Raw genomic sequence first — 25069 nt, forward strand, 5'->3', positions numbered from 1 at the left:
GTCTAATTTCTTTATAAAAAGATACTTTTTCAGATTAAAATTATGTTTTTTCGTGTTGTACATTCAGCACCAACATTATAATGAGTAAATATATCATATTTATTCCCATATATCATATTTATTCATTACTAACGTATTGCCAGGAAGCTTTCTGAAGTTTGTGTAGTTTGTGGTAGCATGTGGTAATTAGACGGACCGCGTGGGGGGCTTCAGATGAGGCTTCCAGTGTTAGATTTTGATTTTGTGGTTCATTGCTGTATAGTCGGCTTCCCCGTGTTTTAATTAACCCTTCCCACCCTCATCTCGACCTTCAGGCGCTAGTAAGTACATATCTTGTCCCTAACAACCCTTATTCCTCTCTCAAAACCCCTAATTACTCGTCTGTTCCCGCCGCCTCACGCCCTCAAAACCCTTTGTTTCTCCGGCCGCCATCTTGGAAAAAGTTGTAACGAATCTTACCGTTTCCGGTAACGTGGGGGGGGGGGGGAAGGGCGTGGTTGATGTACTTCTTTGTTGCTTTGTTTATTTTGTTTGTTTTGATTTGTCTCGATTGCCTGGTATTGCTTCGTTTGTTATACATAGGTTGTATATGCATGCACGCATACCGGTGCGCGCGCATACACACGCATTCCCCCTCCACCCTTTTCCCTAAAGCATATCACCCTTGTCCTTGTGCTCAAGGTCACCCCCCGAGGGATGTTGTTAAAGATTCGCTACCTGGAACAACGTTCCAAGTAGCACGGGCTATGGTGAGCCCGTAACCCCCCCCCCCCCCCCCCCCCCCGAGATCACCCTCACTCCTCCCCCCCTCTACGACACCCTACACCTCCCTACCACTTCCTTCCTCCTCCTCCCTCTCTCTGGTATAATGTTCTCCGCGCGCTGTGTGGCATTTTTCCAGTGTGAGTGGTCGCCCCTATTTCCTGGTGTGTGTACTCACCTGGTGGTGCTGGCGGGGGGGGGGGGGTTGAGCTTTGGCTCTTTGGTTCCGCCTCTCAACCGTCAGTCAATCAACGGATTCACACACACACACACACACACACACACACACACACACACACACACACACACACACACACACACACACACACACACAGGGCCTCGTGTGCCTGGTGGATAGCGCGCAGGACTCGTAATTCTGTGGCGCGGGTTCGATTCCCGCACGAGGCAGAAACAAATGGGCAAAGTTTCTTTCATCCTAAGTGCCCCTGTTACCTAGCAGTAAATAGGTACCTGGGAGTTAGTCAGCTGTCACGGGCTGCTTCCTGGGGTGTGTGTGTGTGTGTGTGTGTGGTGTGGAAAAAAAAAGTAGTAAGTAAGTTAGTAGTTAGTTAGTAAACAGTTGATTGACAGTTGAGAGGCGGGCCGAAAGAGCAAAGCTCAACCCCCGCAAAACACAACTAGTAAACACACACACACACACACACACACACACACACACACACACACACACACACACACACACACACACACACACACACACACCACACACACACACACACACACACACACACACACACACACACACACACACACCACACACACACACACACACACACACACACACACACACACACACACACACCACACACAGGCGGAGGAAACAGGAGGCCAGACACAGGATACCGAATGGGGGATGAAGTCCTTCATGAAACGGACAGAGAGAAAGATCTAGGAGTTGATATCACACCAAACCCGTTTCCTGAAGCCCACATCACACACACACACGCGCACACTATTGATGACGAATTATATGGATGGTGAAATACTCAAGAAACTGTTCATGACATATGTGAGACCAAAACTGGAATATGCAGCAGTTGTGGGGTGCCCAAATCTCAAGAAGCACATAAAGAAACTGGAAAAGGTGCAAAGGCACGCTATAAAATAGCTTCCGGAACTGAAAACAAGAGACTAGAGGCGTTAAACATGCCAAAACTAGAAGATGTAAGAAAAAGAGGAGATATGATCACCACTTACAAAATACTAACATGAATCGACCAAATTAACAAAAAGGAATTCTTGAAACTAGCAACTTTACGAACAAGAGGACACAGATTCAAGCTAAGGAAACAAAGGTGCCGAAAAAAATATTAGAAAGTTTTCTTTCACAGAGTGGTAGACGGTTGGAACAAGTTAGGTGAGAAGGTGGTGGAGGCCAAGATCGTCAGTAGTTTCAAAGCGTTATATGACAAAGAGTGCTGGGAAGACGGGACACCACGAGCGTAGCTCTCATCCTGTAACTACACTTAGGTAATTACACACACACACACACACACACACACACACACACACACACACACACACACACACACACACACACACACACACACACACACACACTATTAAACAGTTTTAAAATTAGGTATGATAGGGAAATGGGATAGGAGTCATTGCTGTAAACAACCGATGGCTGGAAAGGCGGGATCTAAGAGCTAATTCTCGATCCTGCAAGCACAAATAGGTGAGTACAAATAGGTGAGTACACACACACGCGCGTGCGCTCTCCACCATCTGCAAAAGCAATACCAGCAGCAGCAGCTACTCTGACACCAGACGGAGAGAGAGAGAGACAGAGATTGAGAACCTCATCAGTACCTTCATTTATGGCGCTCTGTCAACCTATATCTCCCATTAACATATGCTAATATACTCAGTATGATGATATTATGCACATCAGACGCTCGGTAGGAAATATTGTTCATTTTGTGTCCTATTTCTCAGAGCGCGTTCATCGATTGTGCTTCAGACTTAACTAACCTTAAAGTTAATTTACATTAGGCTGCTACTCCATGAGGGTCTAAAACCTGCACCGCCATGAACACTGCCACGTCATAGTGACGTCACAAACCCTTCATAGCCTACTTAAAAATAAATTTTAATAACTAAAATGCATTTGTATAGGTTATATATATATTTAATGTATTTTATCTCTGATGTTCGTTGTGTTAGGTTGCTTGTTCTAGGGTGTGTTGTGTTAGAATAGGTTAGGTGTGTTGTGTTTACAGAACAGTGATGACGTAGGGGGTTTACATTCCTGTCTCAGGTGTTAGACTCTACTCCTGCACCTGGGGCCAGATTCACGAAAGCTCTTACGCCAGCACTTACGAACGTGTACATCTTTCATCAATCTTTGACGGCTTTGGTTACATTTATTAAACAGTTTACAAGCATGAAAACTTGCCATTCAACTGTTGTTATTGTTATAAACAGCCTCCTAGTGCTTCAGAGCTCATTAACTGTTTAATAATTGTAAACAAAGCCGCCAAAGATTGAGAAAAGATGTACAGGTTCGTAAGTGCTTGCGTAAGTGCTTTCGTGAATCTGGCCCCTCAGGCTACCAGTCTAGTTATGCCTGGCGGACCGTGACAGATTGCGCGCGCGTGCGGCCATTGAGGCGCGCAGGGTAGTTAGCCTCTTTGATGGCGCGTGTCGCAACTCTCCAGAATGGTTAGGTTGTTAGTGGACGTGAATGACCGCGGCCGTAATAGCCCTCGAGGTGGATAGGTCGTTAAGAGCGTGAACGACCATGCATGTAGCAGCAGTCCGTGTGATGGTTAGGTCGTTAGAGGACGGGAACGACCATGCATGTAGCAGCAGCCTGTGTGGTCGTTAGGTCGTTAAGAGAGTGAACGACCATGCATGTAGCAGCAGCCCGTGTGGTCGTTAGAGGACGTCAACGACCATGCATGTAGCAGCAGCCCGTGTGGTCGTTAGAGGACGTCAACGACCATGCATGTAGCAGCAGCCCGTGTGATGGTTAGGTCGTTAGAGGACGGGAACGACCATGCATGTAGCAGCAGCAGCCAGTGTGGTGGATTGGTCGTTAGAGGACGGGAACGACCATGCATGTAGCAGCAGCAGCCAGTGTGGTGGATAGGTCGTTAGAGGACGAGAGGAACGACCATACCTATAGCAACTCTGGCCGTAGGTTCGTTACATAGCTTCAGGGATTGGTTGTTACCTAAGCTAACGGTGGCTAGTTTACCACGCCATCACACGCATGAGTGAACTACCAAGGGACGCGGATTTCACATTCCTCATCGGATCACTGGAGCGAAGCCTATACTGAGTCCGGACAGAGTAAAGAAGATGGATAGAGAGAGTACATGGACAGTCACAGAGTACAGCCTATGGACAGGGTCACAGAGTACAGTCTATGGACAGTCACAGAGTACAGCCTATGGACAGAGTCACAGAGTATAGCCTGTGGACAGAGTCACAGAGTACAGTCTATGGACAGAGTCACAGAGTACAGCCTGTGGACAGAGTCACAGAGTACAGCCTGTGGACAGAGTCACAGAGTACAGTCTATGGACAGTCACAGAGTACAGTCTATGGACAGAGTCACAGAGTACAGCCTATGGCCAGTCACAGAGTACAGTCTATGGACGGTCACAGAGTACAGCCTGTGGACAGTCACAGAGTACAGCCTGTGGACAGAGTCACAGAGTACAGTCTATGGACAGTCACAGAGTACAGCCTGTGGACAGAGTCACAGAGTACAGCCTATGGACAGAGTCACAGAGTACAGTCTATGGACAGAGTCACAGAGTATAGCCTATGGCCAGTCACAGAGTACAGTCTATGGACAGTCACAGAGTACAGCCTATGGACAATCACAGAGTACAGCCTATGGTCAGAGTCACAGAGTACAGCCTATGGGACAGAGTCACAGAGTACAGCCTGTGGACAGAGTCACAGAGCACAGCCAATAGACAGGGTCACAGAGTACAGTCTATGGACAGAGTCACAGAGTACAGCCTGTGGACAGAGTCACAGAGCACAGCCTATGGACAGTCACAGAGTACAGTCTATGGACAGAGTCACAGAGTACAGCGTATGGACAGTCACAGAGTACAGCCTATGGACAGGGTCAGAGTACAGCCTATGGACAGTCACAGAGTACAGTCTATGGACAGAGTCACAGAGTACAGCCTATGGACAGAGTCACAGAGTACAGCCTATGGACAGTCACAGAGTACAGTCTATGGACAGAGTCACAGAGTACAGCCTATGGACAGTCACAGAGTACAGCCTATGGACAGTCACAGAGTACAGCCTATGGACAGTCACAGAGTAGAGCCTATGGACAATCACAGAGTACAGCCTATGGACAGAGTCACAGAGTACAGCCTATGGACAGAGTCACAGAGTACAATGCACAAAGTACAAATATGTCAAAATCATTATCTGAAAGTCGGAAAATATATAGTGAAGAGTGACTTATCGACAAGTTAGTTTTCATATAATTTTGATTTTGCAATAGGAGTCTAGGTTGTTGAATTTGATTGCGTTGAAGACATGCAAGCATGTGAGAGAGAGAGAGAGAGAGAGAGAGAGAGAGAGAGAGAGAGAGAGAGAGAGAGAGAGAGAGAGAGAGAGAGAGAGAGAGAGAGAGAGAGACAGAGAGAGAGAGAGAGAGAGTACAGAGAGAGAGAGAGAGAGAGAGAGACAGAGAGAGAGAGAGAGAGAGAGAGAGAGAGAGAGAGAGAGAGAGAGAGAGAGAGAGAGAGAGAGAGAGAGAGAGAGAGAGAGAGAGAGAGAGAGAGACAGAGAGAGAGAGAGACAGAGAGAGAGAGAGAGAGAGAGAGAGAGAGAGAGAGAGAGAGAGAGAGAGAGAGAGAGAGAGAGAGAGAGAGAGAGAGAGAGAGAGAGAGAGAGAGAGAATGAATACACCTCCACCTAGCCCCATCGTTAACTAGCTGGGAGTTGGTACTAAAATAGAAACAACACATGTAACAGTACTCCATCAATCCCCCCCTTCCCCCCTCGTACCCTCAGCCACTTTTTATAATAAACCACTAGGATACTAGGAGTGAGCTAGAGTACCTGAGTACCTGAACGCCACGCTGCTAGGAGTGAATTAGGATGACAATGACAGAGCACCACCTTGCTAGGATTGAGAACTAGGATGAAGAGTATCCCAGCATCTCTCCTCCTCCCCCCAGCTGAGGTTGAGAATAGCCTGACCCACGCTAACTCCATCCTGTCCTCTCCATTTTGGCCTGAATGCGTGCTAGTGGCTTTACAAGAATGTAAATTCAACTTAATTTCTATATTATCTGTTTACCCTCTTATGTACCTTCTTGTATATAAATAGATAAATAAATCAATTTGCTGCTCCGTAAAAATATGCAACCGCTTTGTCCATTCCAAAAACGTAAACAAAAAACTTTTTGCCTAACCACAAACGTAAAAATTGCAACTGTTTTGCCTAACAACAAACGTAAAAAATGCAACTGTTTTGCCTAACCAGAAACGTAAAAAATGCAACTGTTTTGCCTAACCAAAAACGTAAAAAATGCCACTGTTTTGCCTAACCAGAATCGTAAAAACTGCAACTGTTTTACCTAAACCAGAAACGTAAAAAATGCCACTGTTTTTGCCTAAACCAGACACATACGACCCTCACCAACCCACAACCAATTAACTTATCGTCACCGATGCATTGAAAACGTCGCTTTAATGACTACTAATCAATCGTGTTTTTAATCAATGGGTCGATTCCGTACAAAATTCGACGAGTTAGATATTAAACTGCTGGCTACGATATATATATATATATATATATATATATATATATATATATATATATATATATATATATATATATATATATATATATTGCTATTAATAACAGCAACATAGATAAACAAGAAATAAAAAAAATCCTAGCCTAGCCTAAAACTGTGGAATATTATTAGTTTAACATTAATGTTTGTGGTAAACAATAATTTATATTGTTTGTTTGGTTTTATTGACGTCATTGTTACGCCTAGTTCAATGTGAATTGTCGTCGTTAATTACTGTCTTTATCACTTCAATTGCTATATTATGCACCCCATACCCATCCCGTGGGCGGTGGTGTAAAGGGTTACAGAGGCACATAATCGGTTCAGGAACTGAACCCTCTAGTTCGTTTAGCTAAGCAAATAACAATCTTTTGACTCTAGTTACACAATTATTAATGTTATATATACATGTACACATGCTTATACATACATGTCCATATATATACATATACATGTTATACATATATACATACACATACATTTACAATCACCTACACAAATACACAAGTCAATAATTTTTTTTATCAAGTGATTCAACAAGAGGCTCACAACAGTCACTATACAAGGCACTTTACATCTATGGTGAGTCACACTGTTACTAGTCTTGCTCCACACCCACCCAACTGGGCGGCAGCTTTACAGTCATGTGCTCCACACCCACCCAACTGGGCGGCAGCTTTACAGTCATGTGCTCCACACCCACCCAACTGGGCGGCAGCTTTACAGTCATGTGCTCCACACCCACCCAACTGGGCGGCAGCTTTACAGTCATGCATGTATTACCCACAGTCAGCAAATTTTGGATACTTCACTAAGATTTCGGCCAGCACATCATTATGAATGAAGTACTTAAACATTTTTTGGACACCATTAATGGTGATATCTCTGAATTCCGCGATTTTTTCACATTCCATTATATAATGACGCAAAGTATGCGAATAGTTCTGCTGACAGAGTTTACATTTAGTCAAATCTACATCAGCAGATGTTACAAATTCCCAGAGGTACTTGTAGCCGAGCCTAAGCCTAGCAGTGGTAACATCTAGAAGTCTGCTAACGTTATTGGATGACCCATAGACGTGCGGTACTTCCTGCACAATAGAATGATGATAGATGGAGGAACTGGTGTGAATTTCACTTTGCCTCAAGTCTACGAGGATTTTGTTGATGTTCCCGGAATATTACTGCCTTGCCATCACAACTGTCATATTCATCACTATCATCCCCGATCATTACCGTCATCATTATGCCTAACGCCTACATATTTTGCCATCACTAACAACATTACCATTGGCCAAGATAATTGCAAACACAAATGTGATCATTACAATTAAATTCTTTTGATTGCGTTTTTCTGTTTTTATTTATAGCCTACTGACTATTACCCATCGTTTCCCCTTGAATGATAATATCATAATTAATTACATAATGCAATTTATTGTAATATATTTTCTATTTTCAGGTTACCAAAGTATAAAACTAGAATAAATTTTGCAATATATTCCTCAAAGCATGAGTACTGAAGTAATGTTCAGCAAAATGAATGGTGACTGGAATATGAGGCGCCATTTCGATCGAGATTAGTGCAGAAATTATCGACAAAGTGAAACAAACTGTACCTAGATGCAAGAGAACTCAGTGTGTGTGTGTAAACAAGTGTCCGATTTTGTATGTGAGACTCTTGATTGGAATTTCTGTCAATTATATGTAGTAAACTTGTGTACCACTATGCAGATTTCAGAATTATATGAATTAGAGTAATGTAGGGAGATGAGGTAAAGTTATATCTGAAGCATTTGATATTTAGACAAAAGTTAAAAGCACGAGGCCGTCGTCTAATTGCAGAGTTTCAAACACAGGTGCCTTAGTGGATTGGATAAACATTGAAAAAGCATTATTACGTTATATAATTATATGATTCAATAAAGCTAAAGATACGTACGTATGTGGTTGAAATTTATTATAAGCAATATTTTAAGTATGAAAATAAGCATCGAGTGTTGATATAAACAGTGATTTCTGATAACTATTGGTTGTTAAATATTGATTTTATATTAAGGAATGACACTAAACGCGAGTTAAAAGTAGTCTGAACAAATGATAAATGGATAATGATATCATTGACAGAAAAAATAAGAAGTTTTTTATTTTTAGAGGAAAACAACATGAATTTAAATCAGGAAGAAAATAACCTGCTATTAAAAATCTGAAAAAAACATAGGCTAGTTTAAAACAGCAAATATAAAATATGGCTGAATCACAAAAGCGAAGCAACATGAAGTGAACAAATTAAGAGCAGGAGCAGGATAAAGGAACACATGAAGATGGAGAACTTCTTAAAGAGTTCAGGAGACAACAGAGCAATAGACAGGATGAGGGATACGACCATCTTCCTGTTGCTGGTATTATTGATGGCGGAGGCGTCTGCCGTCTTGGGAGAAGGTAAGGGCCTTTTTAAATTTATTTTGAGCTACTCTATCCCTTTGAGATGTATTTTTTTCTTGTCTCAATAAACATACTTAAATTTGAAGGACCTTTTTTTTTTTAATTGAAGAATTTGTAAAGCATTTACGCTGCCAACCTGGGGCCAGATTCACGAAAGCACTTACGCAAGCACTTACGAACGTGTGCATCTTTCCTCAATCTTTGACGGCTTTGGTTACATTTATTAAACAGTTTACAAGCATGAAAACTTGCCAATCAACTGTTGTTATTGTTATAAACAGCTTCCTGGTGCTTCGGAATTCATTAACTGTTTAATAATTGTAAACAAAGCCGCCAAAGATTGATAAAAGATGTACAGGTTCGTAAGTGCTTGCGTAACGGCTTCCTGAATCTGGCTCCTGAACCCCGCATTTCCAACTATCAGTTCTCCAATGTAATGGTTCTCAACCACCTTGTTACTTATCGTAATTGCTTTTACAATTATAAATAGCCTATTTACCTATTTAATTTTAGTTAATTAACGTTCCATCATAAAAGACAAAGAACAAATATACATCATCTATACCTTATTTTTTTATTTAATTCATAGAGTTTTGACTGTATAGGCCTATCAGTGTTTATAAATATATAGGCCTATCAATGGTTGCACTAAGATAAATAATGGTACGTAAGCCCACGCCGAGTGGATAGCTCATCCCGTTCTCTGGATTTAACGAATAGGTTGATTCCGTAATAAAATCGATCTATTAGACGGGCGTGAAGGTTCAAATCCACGCTAGAGCGCCTCCACACCGCCCCCCACCCCCCAATAGGTCAACCATAGCCTAGTCGCTCGCGCTGGCTGCCTCTCACGCGATAGCGAGACGATTTTAGCAGCGCGAATGTCATCGTGTGGGGTGGGAGGGAGGGGGTGGGACGGGAGAGGGAAGGAGGAGGGAGGGAAGGAGAAGGAGGGAAGGGATGGAAAATAGAGAAGGAGGGATGGAGAGAAGGGAAGGGAGAGTTAAAGTTATGGAAATCGGAAAAAACATCGCATGAGGCCAGGAGGCATGGCAGGATGTGCAGTGTCCCTCTAGTAAGTATACACTCAAGGGGGTCTAATCCTAGCATCAGTATCATGACATCATACTCCCTCTAGTCAGTATACACTCAAGGGGTCTATCAAGAACTTCATTCACCAGCTAACAGCCCAACACAGCCAGTTTTTACGGGTCAATATCGCGTCTGAGAAGGTCACTTGTTAAAGGTCTGAATTAGGTGGTTTGCCCTTAAGACGTTGTAAGTCTTACTGAAGCGACCGAACTGTTGCAAATATGACGTATTAACGCGGATTACAGCATTGTAATTTTGACGTGTTTCTGTGTGATTTGATTTGATTAGGATAAGCCAAACAGGAGTTTGTTTACGGAGTGAGAAACTGAGAGAACGGGTTAAGAAGGATTAGTTATCTTCTTGTGATACTCTCTCTCTCTCTCTCTCTCTCTCTCTCTCTCTCTCTCTCTCTCTCTCTCTCTCTCTCTCTCTCTCTCTCTCTCTCTCTCTCTCTCTCTCTCTCTCTCTCTCTCTCTCTCTCTCTCTCTCTCTCTCTCTCTCTCTCTCTCTCTCTCAAACATACGCACCATATTTAAGGATGTAAAACAAGCAATTCATGCTAACTAGAGTCAGGAGCTCGTTACGGTCTGATTGCTAACTGAGTAATTAAGGGTTGAGGCAGTTTGGGGGTCACAGGTCCCCCAGGCACCGTTAGTGAGGTAGTTAATGAGAGATGAACATGCAGTGTCAGTAATCAGAGCCTAGCGAGGCGCGCTGTCCGCGGCACTGAATATATTTAAGCTGTAAACATATAATTTCGGTCATATGTTAAATTATCTGGATATTGAAAAGACCAATTTGCTGGGTAGGCCTAGGAATATATATATATATATATATATATATATATATATATATATATATATATATATATATATATATTTATATATATATGCTGACATTAGATACATATACAAACACATGTGTGTATGTGGCACACACACACATGTATACCAGTTGATTGACGGTTGAGAGGCGGGACCAAAGAGCCAGAGCTCAACCCCCTCAAGGTTGAGCTTCGTGTCTAGCTAGACAAAACAGTTGAATGTTTGCACGAAGTTGCAAATTCAGAGAACGGGCCAGATTTGAGGTCGTCATTCCATAGTTGATCAGTGAGGCTGTTTGTGCTAGCCACTAAGCGCTCTGGCCTAGATTGACGGGTCGGTTAGGTTGTTGGTGCTGGCTGCTGGCATCCCACAAGCGCATCTTGTGTATTAGAGTAAACTTTACTAGTATACTTAGGTGCACCTCACTAGTATACCTCTTGGTGTAGACCCGGAGCTAATTTAACTGGTTGAAATGTAACAGTTTACCATGAGAAGTAAAGGAGAAGTTTACAATGAGAAGTAAAGGAGAAGTTTACTATGAGAAGTAAAGGAGGAGTTTACTATGAGAAGTAAAGGAAGTTTACTATGAGAAGTAAAGGAGGAGTTTACTATGAGAAGTAAAGGAAGTTTACTATGAGAAGTAAAGGAGGAGTTTACTGTGAGAAGTAAAGGAAGTTTACTATGAGTTGTAAAGGAGAAAATTTACCCTGAGTTATGAGGAATCAAGAATGAGTTTACTTTGAAGAGTAGAGGAGGAGTTTACAATAAGGTACACCAGGATAAGTATACAGTATACCACACGAGGATAGTTGAGGGGTGAGGCCGCTAACTGTCCAACCACCCACAGCCTCTACCCCCCCCCCCCAACAAGGCCGAGCAGGTTGCGAAAATGTTAACACAGTTGACTTTGTGGTTGGTGCTTGTCTGAGGGACTTGTGACCCAAATGTCTGTCTGTCTGTCTGTCTGTCTGTCTGTCTGTCTGTCTGTCTGTCTGTCTGTCTGTCTGTCTGTCTGTCTGTCTGTCTGTCTGTCTGTCTCTCTCTCTCTCTCTCTCTCTCTCTCTCTCTCTCTCTCTCTCTCTCTCTCTCTCTCTCTCTCTCTCTCTCTCTCTCTCTCTCTCTCTCTCTCTCTCTCTCTCTCTCTCTCTCTCTCTCTCTCTCTCTCTGGCTAATGGATTGTTGGAATCGTGTGTTGATTCCCTTACCCCGGGGCCCGGTCTCTGACCAGGTCTCCTGGATGGTGGACTGGTCAATCAGGCTGTTGGACGCGGCTGCTCGCAGCCTGACGAATGAGTCACAGCCTGGTTGATCAGGTATCCTTTGGAGGTGTTTGTAAAGTTCTCTCTTGAACACTGTGAGGGGTCGGCCAGTTATGTCCCTTATGTGTAGTGGAAGCGTGTTGAACAGTCTCGGGCCTCTGATGTTGATAGTTCTCTCTTGAACACTGTGAGGGGTCGGCCAGTTATGTCCCTTATGTGTAGTGGAAGCGTGTTGAACAGTCTCGGGCCTCTGATGTTGATAGTTCTCTCTTGAACACTGTGAGGGGTCGGCCAGTTATGCCCCTTATGTGTAGTGGAAGCGTGTTGAACAGTCTCGGGCCTCTGATGTTGATAGTTCTCTCTTGAACACTGTGAGGGGTCGGCCAGTTATGTCCCTTATGTGTAGTGGAAGCGTGTTGAACAGTCTCGGGCCTCTGATGTTGATAGTTCTCTCTTGAACACTGAGAGGTCGGCCAGTTATGTCCCTTATGTGTAGTGGAAGCGTGTTGAACAGTCTCGGGCCTCTGATGTTGATAGTTCTCTCTCAGTGTACCTGTTGCACCTCTGCTCTTCAACGGGGGTATTCTGCACATCCTGCCATGCCTTCTGGTCTCATGTGGAACCAGTCTTTCTGATATTTTACAAGTGTAAATTATTATGTATCTCTCCTGAACTCCAGGATAATACATATTTAGAATATATAAACGATCCCAATAATTTACATGATCTATTGAGTGGATTATAGATGAGAAAGATCTATTCACACTCTCCAGGTCAGCAATTTCTCCAGCTTTGAATGGGGCTGTTAGTGTGCAACAGTACTACTCCACCGAGGGAGCCGGTCGGCCGAGCGGACAGCACGCTGGACTTGTGATCCTGTGGTCCTGGGTTCGATCCCAGGCGCCGGCGAGAAACAATGGGCAGAGTTTCTTTCACCCTATGCCCCTGTTACCTAGCAGTAAAATAGGTACCTGGGAGTTAGTCAGCTGTCACGGGCTGCTTCCTGGGGGTGGAGGCCTGGTCGCGGACCGGGCCGCGGGGACACTAAAAAGCCCCGAAATCATCTCAAGATAACCTCAAGATAACCACCCTAGTGAGTATATCCAACCTGTCATTTTTCTTGCAGTTATGACACCTACTTTATGTGCTTTCTGAAAGTAAAGTTTTCCCACATGATAACTCTCAAATCTTCTACGTTACTTTTTCTTTGATAAGTGTAGCTTAACATCGTTTCAAAGGTGGTTTCGCTTTTGATAATTTCGTGTATTCCATAGTGCAGGAGGTGGAATTTATACAGAAATCACAAATCTATTGTGCCATCAGGGTGAAAGAAACTGTGCCCATTTGTTTCCGCCTCCACCGGGAATCGAACCCGGAACATTAGGACTACGACCCCAGAGCGTTGTCCACTCAACTGCGAGGCCCCCATGTGTGTGTGTGTGTGTGTGTGTAAAGAGAGAGAGAGAGAGAGAGAGAGAGAGAGAGAGAGAGAGAGAGAGAGAGAGAGAGAGAGAGAGAGAGAGAGAGAGAGAAAGAGAGAGAGAATGTAGTAGATACAATTGAGCAAAATAGGTCAGGAGTCAGTACATCAGACAACCGAAGGTCAGAAAGGCGGGGTCCAGGAGCTATAACCGCTCGATCACGCCACCACAAATAGTAAATACACACCATCACAGCCTACTTGAACTACTGTGCCAATTAGCCTGGTAATCAACTCTACAGTGAACACCAGTTATAACGGCCACCTCAGACCCTACAAAAAACCAATGCCCGCCCGGAGGCGAAACATATAGATCAGAACTCGTATATTTCAAAAGTTTGCGTCGCTGTCCATAATTGTTCGGTAGACTGCCATTGTTCAGACGATTGTTAAGAGGAGTGCTATTACTTGTGTGTGTGTGTGTGTGTGTGTGTGTGTGTGTGTGTGTGTGTGTGTGTGTGTGTGTGTGTGTGTGTGTGTGTGTGTGTGTGTGTGTGTGTGTGTGTGTGTGTGTGTGTGTGTGTGTGTGTGTGTGTGTGTGTGTGTGTGTGTGTGTGTGTGTGTGTGTGTGTGTGTGTGTGTGTGTGTGTGTTTGTGTGTGTGTGTGTGGGTGAGTGTGTGGGGTGCTTACAAGGTCGTATTCTGGGTGTTTAGGTGTAAGTGCTTAGGTGTGTGTGTGTTTATGTGTGTGTGTGTGTGTACTCACCTATTTGTGCTTGCGGGGGTTGAGCTCTGGCTCTTTGGTCCCGCCTCTCAACTGTCAATCAACTGGTGTACAGGTTCCTGAGCCTATTGGGCTCTATCATATCTACACTTGAAACTGTGTATGGAGTCAGCCTCCACCACATCACTGCCTAATGCATTCCACCTGTTAACTACTCTGACACTGAAAAAGTGCCTTCTAACGTCCCTGTGGCTCATGTGGGTACTCACTCTCCACCTGTGTCCCCTTGTTCGTGTTCCATCAGTGTTGAATAGTTAATCTTTATCTACCCTGTCAATTCCCCTTAGGATTTTGTAGGTAGTGATCATGTCTCCCTTTACTCTTCTGTCTTCCAGTGTCGTAAGGTGCATTTCACGCAGCCTTTCCTCGTAACTCACGCCTCTTAGTTCTGGGACTAGTCTAATAGCATACCTTTGGACTTTGTCAAGCTTCGTCTTGTGCTTGACAAGGTACGGGCTCCATGTGTGTGTGTGTGTGTGTGTGTGTGTGTGTGTGTGTGTGTGTGTGTGTGTGTGTGTGTGTGTGTGTGTGTGTGTGTGTGTGTGCGCGCGCGTGCGCGCGTGTGTGTTTGTGTGTATTTATAAAACCAAAGATAAAAACGCTGAATCGAATGTTTGCCAATAAAATAATTAAAATTAACCACGTACAAACAAACAAAACACTATAAACTCAAACAATAAACAAACCAAACAGACAGATGATTGATCAAAACAGACAAGCACCAAACAGAGTTGCCAAACTTACCCTATCTCCCAGTGGCTCCAGTAGGTAAAAAAAAAAAAACCCACCCCCGCTCATATTAGGTAAGCGAGAGAGAGCAGGTTGAATAGTGGTCACATTCTCAAGGTCTTCCAAAGTCTGTAAACCAGAGGTTAATGTGGTGGGTGGCCGTAATATGAAGTACTTTTAATGTGGTGGGTGGCCGTAATATGAAGTACTTTTAATGTGGTGGGTGGCCGTAATATGAAGTACTTTTAATGTGGTGGGTGGCCGTAATATGAAGTACTTTTAATGTGGTGGGTGGCCGTAATATGAAGTACTTTTAATGTGGTGGGTGGCCGTAATATGAAGTACTTTTAATGTGGTGGGTGGCCGTAATATGAAGTACTTTTAATGTGGTGGGTGGCCGTAATATGAAGTACTTTTAATGTGGTGGGTGACCGTAATAGGAAGTACGTTGTGTTGTGAAACTCTCTCCGTTATATTCTCTGATGACGGTTATACCGCCCGTAATTCAAATTCAAATTCAAATTCAAATTTTTAGTCAGGTAAAAGTACGTACATAGATGATAAGTTACAAACATAGTGTTGGATTTATAGATAGAGTTAGTACATACAATACCTAAAGACACTAATACACATAGCGTTTCGTAGGGTAATTTTAAGTAGGCTACACTATCAACTAGTTACATAATTTAAGGTATTATATCGATTTATTTTCGTATCATAATGGGTTCAAGAACACTCGGTGGTGTTGTAAATTTAAATGCGTTCTTTAAAATCAAAATGTAATAATTTCTTTGTGATTTAATCTTGCGTTTAGAGAGACAATGGCGGAGTTTGTAATATTGGACATTTGAATGGGTCATTGCGGCTTGTATGAATGTCGTTAGTCATCGGTGTTCAATTGTTCTTGTTGGTGGTTAGACCGCTTGGACTGGTCGGTAGAGCGACGGTTTCGCTTCTTGCAGGGTCGGCGTTCGATCCCCCGATGTTGCAAGTGGTTAGGCACCATTCTAAACCTCCTCATCTATATATATATATATATATATATATATATATATATATATATATATATATATATATATATATATATATATATATATATATATATATATATATATTAGTATATTTTGGTAGCAGTCTTTCTTGTAAACATATTTTGTTCAATATGACCGAAAGGGTAAGATTAATGATTCTAATACGAATCTTCTCAATATTTCTTACGTTTTTCTTCACTGTCGGGGGGTAATTGAAATATTAACTCTTCAAAGTTCATTTTCTCATTTTATATTTATGGTCTGACGCCTAAAAGCGTTTCGCAAGGGCTTCTTACATTTTCAAAGACAGGTTTACACATCTATATCATGCTTATATTCGTTTTAGGTGAGGTGACAGAACACGAATCAATGGGTATAAATTGGATATGAAAACATACATGTGAAAGTAACTACAGAAGGCCTATTGGCCTATATTTTTTCTTGCTGCTTATTTTCTCGTATACTTCATGTATATAAATACATATACATGTCAATAATGTTCTTATATGACGAGTGATTCAACAAGAGGCTCACAACAGTCACTATACAAGTCACTTTACATCTATGGTGAGTCACACAGTTACTAGTCTTGCTCCACACCCACCCAACTGGGCGGCAGCTTTACAGTCATGTGCTCCAGACCCACCCAACTGGGCGGCAGCTTTACAGTCATGTGCTCCACACCCACCCAACTGGGCGGCAGCTTTACAGTCATGTGCTCCACACCCACCCAACTGGGCGGCAGCTTTACAGTCATGTGCTCCACACCCACCCAACTGGGTGGCAGCTTTACAGTCATGTGCTCCACACCCACCCAAGTGGGCGGCAGCTCCCTGACCTTTGCTGACCTATCCTGACCTTAACACCCTCCCCCGCCCCCTTACACCGTGAATTAAGAGTCGGCTGTTAAGGGGCAACAAGTGACCTTCAACGACCCTCCCCCGCCCAGGTCACGGGGTCAGTCCAAGAAGCGGATGTGGGTCAGTGATTGGTGTAGCTGGGAGGAAGTGGTTTGGCTGGTCTCTTGGACGACCTCTGGGGGTAGTTGGGCTGTTAGTGGTCGTTCTGTACTGTTGTATGCACTTCAGAGGTGTTACTGCTTTCGTTATAAGGTGTGTTAACACGAAGGGGTGTCAGGGGGGCCCCATGATCAGGTACAAGGGGTGTCAGGGGGCCCCCATGATCAGTTACAAGGATCAGCCCGCCAAACACACACCGAAACTACGACGTTGGTACAACGTTCGGACAAGTTTTAACACCTCCTAACCAGTTATAACAACCAATATAGCAAGTTGTAACAACGTTCTAATACGTCATAAACACGTTAAGCCAAGATGTAACAACTTTATTACAAGTTGTAACAAGCGGAAAATAGAGACAGTTTCGGTTTGTGTTTCCAGGGAGGGGCCCCCATGATCAGGTACAAGGATCAGGGAGCCCCATGATCAGGTACAAGGGGTGTCAGGGGGCCCCCCATCATCAGCTACAAGGATCAGGGGGCCCCATGATCAGGTACAAGGGGAAACTTGCTCCAACGCTCCAAACAGTGAAAGTTTACCTCCCAAGGTTAAGTCCATCAACTTAGAAATAATAACTTATACCTTTAACTGGTTTACTTTAGCAAAGTATACCGTAGCGGAGTTTACAAAGGAAGCTTTGTTTACAAAGCTCTGATATATATATATATATATATATATATATATATATATATATATATATATATATATATATATATATGTATATATACATATATATATATATATATATATATATATATATATATATATATATATATATATATATATATATATATATATATATATATATATATATATATATATATATATATATATGCACGGGAAGTTTAGTCCTGGGGTTGATTGATAGTCTTTAATTATCCTCTAGAGATGTAATAAGCACTTATGAGCTTTCCAAATACTGAGAGGCGTCCATAACCCATCTATACACTAGGCTGCATAAACACAACAAAAAACAGCCCCGCTAGGCTACATAAAAGTGAAACTAATATATTAGCCTTCGCGGCTTGTATTTCCACACGTAATGCTTCCCAACAACAATGATTGCTAACAGTAGCAAACACAACATAAATAATAGAGAGACTGCTAACAGTAGCAAGCACAGTATTAATAATAAAGCGTATAATAAAATACTAACTAACAATAGCAAGAACAACATTGATACTAAAAAGAGCATCAGTTCCGCACTAGATATTAGCGAAGCCTTAGAGCATTACGTTGTGTGAAAGTTAGAACAATGGTATAATACTCTCTCCTTGGGCGATAATAATCGCATTTTTTTTTTTAGTATTTCAAACCACAAGTGACATTGTCTGCAAGCCGTCGCTTAAGGGGCAACTACCGGAACGCTGTAATATATAGCTGTATCTTAAACAAAAGAAGGTATTGCGAGAATGATACTTGGATATTTAGTATACAAAAAAAACGAAACGCTAAGCGTGTTGGTGGGTTTGTATGAATGCAAAAATATCAAATTAAATCAAATCAAATCAAATGTTTATTTAGGTAAGGTATATACATACAAGAGATTTTACAAAGAGTGATGGATTTATAGATAGGGCTAGTACATACAATGCCTAAAGCCACTATTACGCAAAGCGTTTCGGGCATGAAAAACTTAAATGACTAAAGCTTAATACTAATTGAGCATAAAGAATAAAATATCAATCCTATTTAATCTCACCAACCCATTGTACCTTTTTGCAAATAAATTATTATATTATTATTAAAAAGTAACTTTTTTTAATTAGCAAAATTAGGTATAGAGAATAATGTGCTGCTTCCCTATTCTGTATGAGATATTATACAGTGTAGATCAACACGGCCTCAAGAGGCTTCCAATTTTTTTCATTTGGTCCAGTCTTCCAAACGCCGCACAACATTAACCTCTCTAGGGGTCCTCCTAAATTATTGCGATTTGTATTTGTATCTAAAATATAGCGGCATTGCATATATTTATAACTTATATTTTTTTATTATTAGGAAAGACGTGATAATTGAAGTTAAATGTTTGTTTACCAATATTGGCGCGCGTTGTTGGAACGCCTCCAGCGGGGCTGCACCTTTGCATTCTTTGTTTACTCTCCAAAACGGCGCAAAATATTCAGATTTGGCGGCTCTTGTCAACTATTTAAATATTCGTAACACAAACTATACAGTGCTGATGTATTTACCAAAGAGTATTTGGTAATACATAAAGTGTTATATTTGTTTACAAATATAAAAGAGAAATTGAAACGAAAAGATGATAATGTTGCTTGACTAAATTTAATGTAAGTCGGATATCAGTTGTAGGTTAGTGAGCGCGACTCACTGTAAGATAAGTTAGAACGAGGAGTCGTGATCTAGCTCATGCCCTCCTCCTTTCCCTTCACCCCTCTAGTTATGGAAACACAGAAGAAGGAAGTGCGGGGCCGTGGCTGCAAGAGGAAGGAGGACGGCTGCCACACCATCAATGGTCGCGGAAAAAGACCAAAATATACCGATGGCCCTACTGTATATAAGGTCAGTCCCGATGGAAAGGTGCTTACAATCTTCCTACTTCAACCTCCTGTACGCACTGACCCCCCATCCCTGAAGGGCTTGGAAAAGATTGCCCTGGATGGTCATAATCTCCTCCAAGCCAGGGTAAAGGGCAAGTCCTGCACCATGGTTGTGGATTCCGGCACTACGGTGAATTTTATTCAAGACAAAAATGCAAGAAAACTTGGGTTACATAAGAAAGTATCCTCCAGCGAATATTGTAAAGTCGGCTTATTCCGCGAAATCAGAAACCTCAATATTAGGACTGCGGATAATGTTAAATTATAACTAGAAAACAACAAGGAGTTGGTCACTAAAGTCAAAATTTACCCGCCAGAAATGGATAATATCTTCAACATAGAGCCGAGCCCCGCACTTTTCTTCAGCTTCCCTCTCATGACTGAGTACCATGTAATACAGCAGTTTAAACGGGATCATTCTGACCTCTATTTCAAGAACCTGCCAAGGTTTCAAGATAAAGGGTTTGGATTGTGTGAATCCAAATCATCATACCTTAGAATCCCGCTGCCACCTACCTCAGAACCTGACGATTGCACAAACAAAATACACATCGATACAGGGGCGCATCAGACGTATGTCTCAGTGTTGTATTTAAAGAGAATAGGACTTGAGAAAAGTCCTCCCAGGACACTGAGGCTACACATGGGGGGCAAGGTGTATGTGGAGTAGGACTTACATCTTCATCCAAATCCGGAGGAAATAGATCCCTTCGTCATCGGGACGGACTTACTGGAGAAATACAAGTGTACACTGGACGCCTCTTCCTTTTATTTGTTCTTTAAAGTTAAGAAGAAAACCTATATGTCTCTGATGTACTGATAACCTCCACAACCCTACAGAAGAAAATGTATATATGCTGGTTAGCATTGTAATTGTCTGGCCACGTCTGTGGTAGACAATAATAATAATGTACCTTCTTGTATATAAATAAATAAATAAATAAATAAATAATACTAATAATAAACCCTAACTGGACTTTAATAAAGTAGTGTTTATGTTTCATTGTTTCATGTTAGAATGAGACCTCGTTTATATATGATTTGGTTAAGGTTTTCTTATAGGGAAAGTTCTTAATATTTTGCTTTAATTGAATATGCCACTTATGCAGATCTTAAAAATAGAATAGATGTTCTACTTCACTTTTACGTTGCTATAAGTGCTATTGTACTTAAAGCTGGACGGTAGAGCGACGGTCTCGCTTCATGCAGGTCGGCGTTCAATCCCCGTCCGTCCACAAGTGGTTGGGACACCATTCCTTTCCCACCGTCCCATCCCAAATCCTTATCCCTGACCCCTTCCCAGTGCTATATAGTTGTAATGACTTGGCGCTTTCCCCCTGATAATTTAATTTACATAGTCTTCCCAACTTGATATCTTTATTTGATAATTACTTGTATGTTGAGATTCGAACCTCGGTCCAGGTGCTGGTAGAGCTTGGGTTATTCTGCACCGTGTTGTCCCGCCACATGATCATTTTGTCCAACCACTTGGGCTGGACGGTAGAGCGACGGTCTCGCGTCATGCAGGTAGGCGTTCAATCCCGGACCGTCCACAAGTGGTTGGGCACTATTCCTCCCCTGCCCATCCCATCCCAAATCCTTACCCCTGACCCCTTCCAAGTGCTATATAGTCGTAATGGCTTGGCGCTATATCCTGAAAGTTCCTTCCGCTCATTTTATTGTGTGTTTATATGTTCCTGCGACGGCGCTGGAACCAATCGTATTGGCGTATGCCTTCCCATTGGAGACTTTCAGCGCCGTGGAGAGGGGGGGGGGGACCTGCTGCATGGGTAACAGCTTCTCCCCCGAATCAACCTACCCTGGCTTTGCGCCCTGGAGAGGCCACTCCAGACCGACCACCAGAGCGCCACTCCATAGTCTCCTGAGACTGATGGATGCCTACTACTATTATGTTAGTTTAGAAAATGGATGTTTTATATTTTTAGTTTAATACACTTAAGAAACTGGTATAATTGGCAGGTCAAAATGAGAAGGATGGACATTGAAGTGTTTATTTGCAATATCTTCAGCAAAAGGCCATTTTTATTTTGAATTATATTATAGCATGTATATATTTTATTTTTTTTTTTGAGATATATACAAGAGTTGTTACATTCTTGTAGAGCCACCAGTACGCGTAGCGTTTCGGGCAGGTCCCTGGAATACGATCCCCGCCGCGAAGAATCGTTTTTTTTTAATAAAAAATGCTATGATTTAATATTTTATTTAATAAAATATGCTATGATTAAGCAGTCTGTTGTTGTTGTTATAGATTCAGCTACTTGGAACAAGTTCCATGTAGCACGGGCTATGGTGAGCCCGTAGTGGACTTACCTGGCACAGGAGCGGGGCTGTGTTAAGCATTCTGCTTGGGATTAATTTATATATTAATCATGTGCCTGATCTAAGAATTTTTGTTGTTTGACAAGTTAAGTTCAGAAAGTGTTTGATAAATCTAAGTGATCATTAAAAAAATAAAATACTTTTAATTCATAAAAGCATAACAAGTAAGACCTATTGGGCAGTGTGAGGCAGCTTGTATTTATATCCACTATAACTTATTTATACATATATACAGTATGTCTAACCTACACTTGAAACAATCCATCAATCCCTTGTATGTTATGTTATCCAGAAATTTATTTCATAAATCAACAACAATGAGGGAATTGGTCGGCCGAGCGGACAGCACACTGGACTTGTGATCCTGTGGTCCCGGATTCGATCCCGGGCGCCAGCGAGAAACGATGGGCAGAGTTTTTTTTCACTCTATGCCCCTGTTACCTAGCAGTAAAATAGGTACCTGGGTGTTAGTCAGCTGTCACGGGCTGCTTCCTGGGGGTGGAGGCCTGGTCGAGGACCGGGCCGCGGGGACACGAAATCAACTCAACATAACCTAACCCTGTTTACAAACCAGTATTTATCCAGGTCTCTTGTTTCCAGTTCTATCCTGTGTTGATATTTTTTAAATTTTGTTTATTTCCCCTTTGTTTGCCCAACCACTTGGGCTGGACGGTAGAGCGACGGTCTCACTTCCTGCAGGTCGGCGTTCAATCCCCGACCGTCCACAAATGGTTGGGCACCATTCCTTTCCCCCCGTCCCATCCCAAATCCTTATCCTGACCCCTTCCCAGTGCTATATAGTCGTAATGGCTTGGCGCTTTACCCCTGATGATTACCTTATTCCCCTTTGTTATTCCTTCTCAGGCAGCTATGTACAGTACTTCTCTACCCTCTCAAGCATCTATATATACAGTACTTCTATACCCTCTCAAGCATCTATATATACAGTACTTCTATACCCTCTCAAGCCTCTATATATACAGTACTTCTATACCCTCTCAAGCCTCTATATATACAGTACTTCTATACCCTCTCAAGCATCTATATATACAGTACTTCTATACCCTCTCAAGCATCTATATATACAGTACTTCTATACCCTCTCAAGCCTCTATATACAGTACTTCACTGATGCTCGACTCCCTCACTCTTCGTGTGGACAAAGTGAATGTCTTTCCTGGAGCCTTTCCTCAGTGGCTGCCCAGGCTTGTGCTCTGGCTCTCAGAGCAATAATACACTTGTGGTATTCACGAGACTCTCACAGCCTGTTGGAAGCAAGAACATTGTACAATTATTCCTTGTTAACCAGTCTCCGTGGTGTAGTGGTAAGACACTCGCCTGGCGTTCCGCGAGCGCTATGTCATGGGTTCGTATCCTGGCCGAGGAGGATTTACTGGGCGCAAATCCTTAACTGTAGCCTCTGTTTAACGCAACAGTAAAATGTGTACTTGGATGAAAAAACGATTCTTCGCGGCAGGGGATCGTATTCCAGGGACCTGCCCGAAACGCTACTCGTACTAGTGGCTGTACATGAATGTAACAACTCTTGTATATATCTCAAAAAAAAAAAAAAAAAAAAAAAACTTTTGAAGGTTTGAAATAAACTTGAACTGAGGCCTACTGCCTTGTATGATAACTAGAGGTACCTGGGATTACTTGGGCGACAGACATGTTCACTACGTGCTGTCATCATCACTACATACCACCACCTTCTCCTCCCTCCTTATTCCTCCTTCCCCTTCCTCTTCCTCCTTTCCCCCTCCTCCTCTCCTCCTATTATAAATGTAATACAGCTGTATGATTTGTCATTTAATGCAAAAGGGAGTTACATGGGGTTCAAATCCCACCCAGCCATGTCAACCCCAGACACAAGACCAGTCACACTGCAAAATTCGAGGCTAGCCCCAAGTGCATTCCCCCAGCTGCTTCGACTGGTTGGTAGAGCAAAGGGCCTCTCTTCAAGCAAGTATGCATTCGGTCCTCAGTGGTTCAAGTGGATGGCTGAAGGCACCATTCGTTCGCTCCGTTCTATACCAGTTCCTTGTCCTTATATCTCTTCCAAATGCTAATTACTGGCTTAGTGCATTCCACTAAAGACCTTACCTAGCCCCAAGTACCTCGGCCCCAACCACGAACAGGCAAATAGACGTCGCTTCTATAGATATAGAGGCATAGATAAATATGATTTATGAACAAATCCACACGGGCCGTGTCGAGGATTCGAACCTGCGTCCGGGAGCATCCCAGACACTGCCTTAATCGACTGAGCTACGACAGGGTTAAAAAGGGTTGAAACCGAAGTTCTACTGAACTTACTGGATCCCGTAGCCTCTCCGAGGCACAAACCAGGCTTTTACAATAAATCCTTGTGGATTTGTTCATTTGATGCATCACGTTAGTGTGATCTCTGTGTATGAATATGATTTATATCTATAGATTGAATACAAAATTCCTAAACTCACTCCAAGGAGGCTTTGGAAACCCACTGAATGAACTAAAACAAATCTCTGCAAACTAATATAATGATATCAAAGCACTTCCTCTTTGACTAATGTGTGATCTGGTGCTGATGCCTTGCTGAAACGTTGTGCTCGGCTCCTTCGTAATGCCCTCAGAGTTTCTATACTGCGCGTCCAAGCTGCTAGATGCTGTGCAGTCATACATCACCTCCAGGAGTCCACTTGGCCACATTCCTTACTGAATGGTCGGGCCTGTCCTTTACTCTTGCAATGTATCTTTATCATTTATCAATTCTGATAGAAATTACCTACTTAAAATTATCTGCTAGATTAAGGACCTGCCCGAAACGCTGCGCGTACTAGTGGCTTTACAAGAATGTAAATACTGTACTATCCAATGTATTCTCACAAACCCAATGTACCTTCTTGTATATATATAAATAAATAAATAAATAAATACTGTAACAGCCAACGGCTAACGGCTAAAAGTTACAGCCTTTACTGTAAGGAGGCCTGGTCGACGACCGG

At 42.6% G+C, this 25069-nt stretch overlaps 1 protein-coding gene across 3 annotated transcripts in view; it reads left to right on the forward strand.

The window, feature by feature from the left end:
- Positions 1 to 25069, forward strand: part of LOC123754497 (uncharacterized) — a 126582-nt gene that overhangs the window by 6624 nt on the left and 94889 nt on the right. For all 3 annotated transcript variants that reach the window (XR_011229030.1, XM_069326323.1, XM_069326322.1), the window contains exon 2: positions 8038 to 9017. Coding sequence is in view for 2 of the 3 variants with exons in the window: in XM_069326323.1 (XP_069182424.1) it covers positions 8894 to 9017 (124 nt within the window). In the remaining variant the exon portion in view is untranslated. The remainder of the gene's footprint in view (positions 1 to 8037; positions 9018 to 25069) is intronic.

This window comes from Procambarus clarkii, chromosome 18 (assembly GCF_040958095.1).
Source record: "Procambarus clarkii isolate CNS0578487 chromosome 18, FALCON_Pclarkii_2.0, whole genome shotgun sequence".
Taxonomy (NCBI): domain Eukaryota; kingdom Metazoa; phylum Arthropoda; class Malacostraca; order Decapoda; family Cambaridae; genus Procambarus; species Procambarus clarkii.